Source organism: Diabrotica undecimpunctata, chromosome 1 (genome assembly GCF_040954645.1).
Source record: "Diabrotica undecimpunctata isolate CICGRU chromosome 1, icDiaUnde3, whole genome shotgun sequence".
Lineage (NCBI taxonomy): Eukaryota > Metazoa > Arthropoda > Insecta > Coleoptera > Chrysomelidae > Diabrotica > Diabrotica undecimpunctata.
Window position 1 is genome coordinate 6,405,300 of NC_092803.1, and position 10,330 is coordinate 6,415,629.

At 33.4% G+C, this 10,330-nt stretch overlaps 1 protein-coding gene across 1 annotated transcript; it reads right to left on the minus strand.

The window, feature by feature from the left end:
- Window positions 1-9,313: 9,313 nt before the first annotated feature.
- Window positions 9,314-9,787, minus strand: LOC140432799 (uncharacterized). The gene has a single exon (XM_072520912.1). It carries the CDS (start codon window positions 9,785-9,787, stop codon window positions 9,314-9,316), a length of 474 nt encoding a protein of 157 aa, XP_072377013.1.
- Window positions 9,788-10,330: the final 543 nt, after the last annotated feature.

Consider the following 10,330-nt stretch of genomic DNA (forward strand, 5'->3'; position numbering starts at 1 on the left):
AGCGTTGAGATTGTGAACTCATTTTTTCCCTTATATTATTATATTATTATTATTATTATACATTTGTTTAGCAAACAATGTGCTCTATCGCATCTTGCGTAAAATTACATCTAAACGCGTTAATCGGGCTTTTAACAGTTTCTTTTAAAAATATCTTCTACATTAGACAAATATTCGTCGCCGGGTTGAGAAACCTTCAAGGTAAATTCAAAAATATTTGATTTCCGTGCAGTTGGATTTAAAGGTGGTCGTTTGGGAGATTTAGGGTATGATTCTGTCGAGAAGTATTCGGTTGGGAAACGTTGTTAGTATCATCAGCTGCTTTAATTTCATGACTATACTTTACACTTACTTAAGAGCCCATGATACGACCTAGAAGTTGATTGGTAACGCCTGCCACTTCTTTATCCAAAAAATCAGAATACTTGTCTGTATCTGATTTTGGAGGTTTTTCGGTAGAGCAAATCGATATATACGCAGGCATTTCATTTTATTCTTCGATCGACTCGAAAAGTTCTTGAACAAGTAACCTCTTGCCATCCCTTCCTCGTATATACCTGAGAACATCACACGATAATCCATATTTTTAGTGGCAACTCAAGTTGCCATGTATGTAATTATATATGTATAATCAAAAATGTAAATGCCTAACGAATAACAATTATTGTTAAAAATTGCGACAAAAGTTTTACAGAGAAAATAAATCATTGTTTTGAAAAAATAAAGACAATTTTAGAGGAGAAGGGGAGAAGTTCATATGCATGGCAATTGTAGTTGCCAACGGGCATAAATGGCTAAACAATTTATTCAAATATAATCAGTGTGCACCAAAAAACACTGTTTTTTTTTCGACCGTGATACATTGCTTATAAAATTTACCAAGTGCATAGACTAGATTGCATATTAACGCAAACCTCTATAATAAAATTTACTCTATGTAAGCAGTAATAAGAAAACGTGCAGAGAAACTCTCACGGAGTGCTATTCGACGGCACAACAATGCTTGGCCCCGTATTGCCACAGTAGTGGAAGAAAATCTACAAAGAAAGAAATGAAGGATATTAAAGCATACACCCTATACTCTTGATTTATCGTCTGGCGATTTTATAAGGGTCGTATATAAGGGTCACTGAAAAAGGCGTTAAAAGGTAATAGTATTCAGTAGGACGAATAAGTACAAAATAGCATAAAATATTTATTTGAGCAACAATCCCAAGAAATGTACAATTAAAATATATATAAAAATATGTATTCTTACATTACAACGTATATCATAAAATAGATTGAGCAAATATGTCTACATACTTGTCAATATTATGTCGAACCCCTTTAAATATTAACATCACTTATTGTTGCTAATAAAACTTGAAGCTGTCAAAATTAGCGTGAACCGGCGTCTAATTACTAAAAATTGATGGATTGGAAGGAAAGAGACTTAAGAATTTTGCCGTTAACCTACACAACCTGAAGAGAAACTCATAAACGGAAAATTCCACCCCCTTCAACGACAACAGTCGCTGCTATTACCTTCTAATTTGCTTAAGGTCGCTCAGAACTCAGAACTTTCTCCCGCTGATGAGAGCGCGTCGGCCCGAAAAGACCCTTCGCTCTTTCCGATGGTGTTGCCACGAAACTTTCCCTTATAATTTAGGCGTTTCTCGTCGAGAAGTTTTTGTAATAGAGCTGACGATGAGTGCGATTCGGAATTTTCAGTATAACGATTATGAACTCCTGGACAAATCTAAAACACCGATTTATCTTTCGTTAAAACACACTTTTCTATGTAGAAGGTTATTTGGCCTTCTTTATCTCGTGGACAATATGAAATGTTAAAGTTTTATATAAACCAGTTTTTCACTATATGAAATAGGAGCTAAAATAAAAGGGGCAAAAAACAAAACAAAAAACAAAAGTTCTTAAAAAACAAAGTAACTGAATAAAGTACGTGCCTCCTGATAGCGGTATAAGAGAAACAATACATTTGATTATCGGGCAGTCCCTACAGTAAAAGATTCTTGCCTATACAGAAAAATGCAAGCAGATGTTGCATAATAATGCACTTTAATTGGGTTAGTGGTGTGTTGGTTAAATCGTGTACCAGGACATGATGGTTCGTACACAAATATGAATGATCAACAAAGGTTCGAAAATCTTTTCCTTTAAATCTTCTCCAATTTAATAAAAATTATACTAAAATGATGGCATCTTCTGAAGTAAAATAATGTTCTAGAATTTTAGATGTGTTAAAAAAGAAGAATACAAATTGCTTAGAAGAGAGAACTGTTTGTCTTAAGTGGGCCAATCAGAATTATTTCAAATTTAAAATTTGTCATTAAAAGAATGATTATAGCCTATAGTGTATTTTTATGTATGAGAGAGTAATAAAACAATAAATTATGTATGCAAATCCCTAAACTGTTGATACGGGTGACTCAATGAAAAACAGATATTTGTCAACAAGTTTACAGAAGTATATAGGAAAACAATTTTAAATTGAGTATGACCACCAGGTATAAAGGTTGGAGCAGAATAGAATACAATAGTTGTGAGAGTTACTAATCCCCAAATAAGGTTGCCAGTGTCGGAGTGATGGAGGTTAGCAGGTACTAATGAATTTGCAAGAAATGTAAGATGTTTATTTTATTGGTTATATATAACCAATAAGAGTTTAATAAGTACATACCTATTTGCAAAATAAAGTTTAATTCTTTAGATAAAATAAAACGTTTTATTTTATCTATTTGCAAAATAAAGTTTAATTCTTTGCCTATTTGCAAAATAAAGTTCAATTCTTTAGATAAAATAAAACGTTTTATTTTATCTGAAATGAGTGCATTCCACGAAGTAAGGGTTTCAACAATCAAACATTTAATTCTTTAATTCCAGGAATCTACGACAGTAATTGACTAGATAATTACCTTCTAAACTTATTCCACAGAAAATGTGATAGTGGGTTTTTCCATTTTGTAGGAAGGTCCAAGTGGCGTATTCAAAATTCTTAACAGTTCACTAAAAGTAGGTACTTCAGTTGCAAGGTGCAGTTTATTGTGTATACTAGTGTTATGGAAAATTTGGAAGTGCCGTATAAACGCCGAAAAATTGGTCCTCTAACAGTTAATCAAAAAAAATTAATATTTAATTGTTTTAAATCATTTACAGACAAACGTTTATGTTTAAGTGTTGATGAGACCGTTGAGTTAGTTAGCAGTACACTTGGTGTTGGGAAATCTACGATTTACAGAGTTATTAAAGAAGAGAAATGTGGTAGTTTTGAAATGCCACGTAATGCTCCAGGGAAACCAAAATTTCAAGTAGAATATCATTTTAAAGAAGGACTTCGACGGAAAGTGCATGAATTCTTCTTTAGACAAGAATTTCCAACATTGAATAAAGTTCTTGTCTCAGTTCGAGATGATAAGGATTACCCAGAAATGAGTTGAAGTACGTTATGGAAACTTTTAAAAGAAATAGGCTTCCGCTGGAAAAAGAATCCCAGAAAGTCTATTTTATTAGAAAGAAGCGATATTGTCATATGGAGAAGACATTTTCTAAGAACCATAAAGGCAATGAGAAACCAAAAAAGAAAAATATTTTATCTTGATGAAACATGGATCAACGAGGGTCATATTTATGGTTTATTAACTTTGGAATCAACTCGTACCGGTGACTACCATGAAGACATGAACGCTGATGTCTCTCAAGAATGGTTCGAACAAATGATAGATCTTCTTCCTAAGAACTGTGTAATAGTAATGGATAATGCAAGTTATCACTCCAGACTTATAGAAGGACTGCCCACAACCAAGTGGTTAAAAAAAGACTTGCAGAATTGGCTGAGTTCAAAAAATATTACGTACCATCCCGGATCTATAAGAAAGGAACTTTATTCGTTGTGTGCCCTTCATAAAGAAAAATTTAAAAAATACGAAATTGATGAAATTGCCAAAAATCGTGGAATGACAGTACTTAGATCCCCACCATATCATTGTGAATTAAACCCGATTGAACTGGTATGGGCACAGATAAAGAGTGAAGTTTCAAGAAAAAATACCACTTTTAAAATTCATGATGTTAAACAGTTGTTTTTGGAGGCCGTAAATAATGTAAAACCTAAAAACTGGGAAAAGGCAGTAAATCACACTATTAAAGAAGAGGAAAAAATGTAGAAGCTGGACAATATTACTGATAAAATGATCGAGCCAGTTATTATAAATCTTGGTTCTGAAAGTTCATCTTCTGAATCTGATTTGGATTTGTAACAAGTAGCTGTAAGTTTTATATTAATATTTTTATTCATCTATTTAACATACCTTAGACGGTTTTAAAAACTCTTATTCTCTTTTGTAATTTTTAAAAATTAAAAAAAATGTGAATTTTTTAAAACCCTTTTTAATGTAGGCCAGTCAGTTCTAATATAGTGTGTGATAAAAGAGGTCACTTTTGTTTACATACACATAACACTTTATAACACTGAAATAATTCATTTATTTTTTACAATTATTCAAAGTAATTTTTCAATTAATCTTGAGCACGCCCATGGAGTGGTCGGAGCTACCAGTTAAAATTATGCTAATTACTCTCTCGTTCATAAAAATAAACTATAGAAGGTGAAGTGCGTACGTAGAATCTTTTTTCTATTATTGAAAGCCCTTTTATATTCTGATATAAGTTTGTTACAACTCTGTATGTAAACCAAACGAGAATTGAACGTGTCTCATAATACAACTATTTGGGAACTATAATCAATGAGTCTTGGGAGAATACCCAAGAGATTTAATGTCGCATCGGAAAAGCAAAAAGTGTATTCTTGACTATAAGCTCTAAGTTCAAGAGCAATTACCTCGCCCCAGAAACAAAAATAAGGCTCCTTAAATATTACGTGTACTCAGTGCTTCTGTACGGAGTAGAAACGTGGACATTGAAGGCGGAAACTCTGTCAAACGTTAAGGCTTTTGAGCTATGGTCAAGATTTGGTCAACATTGTGAAGGGCAGTAAGCTGCAGTACTTGGGACATATAATCAGTAATCAATGCAGATACGAGCTACTTCAATGCATTTTGCAATGTAAAATTGAAGAAAAGGGGCCCCAGGACGAAGAAGAATATCCTGGCTTGCTAACCTGAGAGCATGGTATAGAAAGACCTTAACATAGCTATTTCGTATAGCAACCAACAAAGTCATCATAGCCAGAATCATCGCCAACGTTCGGAACGAACAGGCACCTAGTTCTACTAGTTTGACCGATGTAAATTTCTGGCAGTCGCCACGTATGTATATACCACTGATTAAGTATTTTTTTTGGCACTTGTTTTTATATATTTGCCTAAGTTGTTGTTTGTTCTAAAAGCTGGTGTCAATCCTTTCTTTTTTATGTGTTTGGCTATTTTTGTTGATATTTTGCCTAAATATGTAATCGAGCAGAAGGTAGTGGGTTTTTCTTTAGTGGTGGAGATACCCACCAATTTCAGGGCTTTCTTATGCAGTTTTTAAATTAAAATATTATTTATTGTTTGTTCTTTGTACCCATTGTTTACTGCTGTCTGCTTAAATATATTTTGACGTGACAACGTCTTAAATTAGGTTGTGGCTCGGAGTCATTTAAGAAAAAGTGTAACGCCCGCTCACGTCTGTTACAGTGAGTCACCGAACGAGAGAGAGGCCCGCCGGACCGGCGAATGCCTTGCGTCTCTCTCCCACTCAAACATGATCGGTCCGCTGTGCGCGGCACTAGAGAATTAGGCGCGTTGAATCGCCAAAGTTGAAAATCGTTGAAAGTATCGTCAGCTGTGTCTGTAGTGAAAATGTGGAGTGCTTACAGTGTCCTATTTTAGGGGGAACCACCAGTATCAGATATAATTTTAGGAAATTAGCTAGGGACCTATATTCTTTTATAATATTGCTATGGATTTATCCATTTAATATTGAGCAATGATTGTAAACATTCTTTATAGTTTAAACTTCAATGAAAATTATTAACTGTGTCTAAAGACATATATGATATGAGGTATTTTACCCAAGAGTATTAAGTATAATGAATATACATAAAAACATAATTTTGTTTTCTTAGGATTTAACATTTTGTCAGCACATTATCTCAAATTCACACTTAAATCAATATGTTTTTACTATTAGGTCTGTTAAATGTTTGTTCTTTACACAAAATTTAGTCTATACTTCATATTTATTGAAGGCGGTAAAATATACATTACAATTCAGTTGTTTATAAACCACTTTCAAAGCATAAAGAACCTTTTAAGCTTTGTTTATATTATTTTGTGTATATTAATTGAGATAATTGGAGTAGCCCACTTTGATACAAAAATACAGTCAATTTATGGATATTTCAAGGTGACAATCTAAAAAAAGCTGATTTCCTCCCATGCATTTTATTAGAAACACTTGAAATTAAAAAAATTTAAAAATCGTAAGATGTAAGACCTTAATCGTGAGATCGTGAGATTTGTCTTCAATTCGTGAGTAGATTCGTCATTTACAACAACTACAACAATAAAGGTAAATAATTGTACACTAATATTTCGTTATCGTAAACTATGATTGATTGATTAATTGTTAGATTGACACAAAAGTTGAGAAACTGAGTTTATAGCGGCAATTCCTTGTTCCTATTGTGCAATTTAATAATATTCATATCAATAAATATTCTACCGAGAAAAAGACGTTGTCACGTAAAATCTTCGCCCGTAAAACCGACTTTACAGGCAACCGATTTTTTATTTTATCTCATATGTCGGGATGATGAATTATGTTTAGTCGGTCAGTATGGGTAGGTTTATGAAATATGGAGAACTCATGTTTGTTTTTAAGTCTGAAAATTTTTAAATCTAGAAAATTTATGAATTGATTCTGTTTTGTTTCCATTGTAAATCTAATATAACTATGTAGTGAATTACTATACGATCAAAATTGGTCAAGTGGTCTGTTAGTACCTGTAAAACGTATCAGTATATCGTCTACTTATCTCCACCAATATAAAAAATTTGGAATTGAAATTTAAAAAATTTGAAATTTGCATAAACCAGGACTATTTTAAATTTAATAATTAAATGTATACGAATAACATTGTCGAACTTATAGTGTGTAATCTTCTAAGCCCATTGCTATCAGATATTTGAATGTATCATCTGGAAACAAATATTTCCAAACATCCCGTATTTAAACAATTTTTATATTGCTGGAGATAGGTAGACGATGTACTGGTATGTTATACAGGAACTAACAGGCAACTCGACCAATTTTTATCATAAGGTAAGTGAGCTAAATATTGCCATGCTAAGAATTATTATTTTTTATTAAATACAAATTTATTTGAAATAACCTGTAAATTTATTAAACAAGTAACAAACATGTTTATAATCTTATTTTAAACAATTATAAAAATAAAACAATCAAAGAATCAAGGAACAAAGGAACAGGTATTTTGTTAATAAAAATTTTTTTTTTTTACTAAAGACACAGAAGTGTACTTACATTAAAATCTGGTCAGTAAAACCAATTATCAATTTGTTTCCAACTTAAATTACTAATGAAATCTTAAAATTAGGTGTCTACTCACTAGTATCTTGCCTATTATTTCTAATAACTAGCATTAAATTTAGCATGCATACTCGCACAACACTTTACTCTGATTTTCACTCACTCATTATACCAGTTCAAAAGCCTTTGTTCTTTTGAGCCTTCTGTCTAGGTTCGTATTGTCGAGGAGCTGGATAGCCTCGACGTTTACATGATGATGGAGTCGTTGTTCATGGCTCCCTGTAAATTTCTTGATTATCTGATTGACGTCTTCCATCTTGTGGTCCCGGTGAAGGTCGTTGTTCCTAACGTACCAAGGCACATCTACGATGTTCCTCAGCACTGTATTCTGGAATATCTGGATTACTTTGATGTTACTAGGCTTGGCACAGCCCCAGAGTTGTCAGCCATAGGTCCATACTGGTCTCAGTATTTGTTTATAGATTAGGAGTTTATTATTTATGGATAGACAGGAATGTCTTCCCATTAACCAATACATTTTCTTGTAGCGGATGCCTAGTTCTTCTCTTTTCTTCTTCACGTGAGCTTTCCAGCGAAGTTTCGCATCAAGAGTGATCCCCAAGTACTTTGCTGATGTTGCAATAGGCACTTGGACATCATTTATTCTAATTGGAATATTATTAATTCTCTTATTGGTAAAATTTATATGGACTGATTTCTTCTCATTCAGCTTAATTTTCCATTTTTTGGTCCATTCATGGATTTTATTTATTGAATTTTGTAGTTTTTCTGTAGCTTCTTCGACGGTGTCACTTACCGCTAAGACAGCAGTGTCATCTGTGAAGGTAGCTATGGTGTCGTCTTCTAGTTCAGGTATATCACACGTGTATATTAGGTATAGGACTGGACCCAATACACTCCCTTGTGGAACACCTGCTTCAATATCCTTGAGATCAGTGTATGCATCTTCTTGTTTAACTCTAAAATGTCTGTTCGCTAGATAATAAGTAATAATATTGAACCTTAACATTTAAAAAACTAATGTGAGACATTTACTATTTTTGAGAACAATTGGGGCATATGAATTTATCCTTATCATGTTTAGTAAGACCCACACACTCTTCATGTACGTATTGGCCACATGCAAGACATAATCTCATGTCAGCCAGACAATTCATTACATACATGACAGAACCATGATTCACTAATTTTTAAATTCTTGTTTATTATCTTTTCTTTATTTTCTTTGTTCAGACTGTCTTGTTCTTTTTGATGTTTGTTTGTTTTCTTTTCTTCCTGTTCTTTGTTTTTGTCTTCCGATTTTTCTTGTTGTTTGGAAGGTTCTTTATTACTTTTACCTTAGGGTGGTTTTTCTATCGCCGTGGAAAATAAATCCTTCGTAAATTTTTGAGCTTTGCTATTAATTGCTGGTTTTCATCTTCGCTGCTTATATCATCAGATGTACTATCATGAACACTAAAATCTGATTCAGAATAAGACGAATCGCTATATAAACGAAGACGTTTTGTTGATTTTTTTTTATTATTTATTCCACTTGTGCAGGGACCGTTTTTATCAACTGTAGTAGTTGATGGCTTATTTACGTTGTTATCGTCGGCGTCTAGTGGTTCTAGCACATTTTCTTCAATATGCGTTATAAGACTGGGTGCAAATGCTGATTCAGGAAAAGGAAATATTCCAGTTGCTTGGAACCCAGAGATGATGTTACCTGGTGTCATCGCTTTTAACCAAACTTTACTAAATATTTCACCAAATCGCATTTTGGTTAAATTTTTCCCAGGTTGAGTTATCAAAAAATTTAAAACCTCCTGATCCCAAAAAGACTTTTGAAGACTGCTTTATCCATAGGCTGCAGTTCATGCGTAGTGTTACTTGGAAGACAAAATAAAGTAACACCATAATTTTCTACAGCTTCAACAATACTTATGTCTAGATGCGATTTTGCACCATCGAATATCAGGAGTGTGGGTCCTGTATCCATATACTTTGCAAAATATCGTAGCCATGAAATAAATGCCTCATTTGTCATGCTCCCTTTCTGTGTCATTATTAAAGTTGATCCTGGTGGTAGATGATCATTCCATTCAGGATTCAATCTCTTCCATTTGAAAAGAATGAACGGTGGGATGGCTTGTCCCAGGGTATTTCTACAACCTACAATACTAACATTTTCACCGTGTTCAGGCGCTGTCAAGTGAATACGTTTAGCACCTTTCTTGGCCAATACGGTTTGCTGTTTATGGATCTTTAGACGGCAACCCTTCTCGGCCATATTGTACACGTTTCCAGGTTTATCAAACAATTCCAATTTAATGAATACTTACTCCAATTTCTTAAAATAATCCTTTACAATAAATGGATTTATATTCTGTGCTCTTGCTGAATTCATTTGCTGAGCCTTCCTTCTAGCCACATCAGGATGTCTTGAATAATTTCAGCCATTTCCTTTCTGCTAATTTAGATGTATCAGAAAAAGGATTAGGAATGTTCATTATCATCGCATACGAAAATACACTTCTTCTTACTATTTTACTATTGGCATGCCCACCTCTGCTAGTTTATGAATTCTGCGAACTAGGTCTCTTTCTTCTTCAAAACTTAACACTTTTCCTTCAAAATCATTTAACTGAATTTTGGCTGCGATAATGTAGTCCAAGTGCTGTTCGAGGCATTTCATATCGTAATGAAGCTTGTCTTATACTTCTTCCAGCTCTTATTGCTTCTAACGCTGCAACGAGATTCTCCTTAGACCACAGGGCTCTCTTTCCATTCGGTATTCTGTTGAAAAGAAAGTTTTTATTAATAAAAAGTAAAT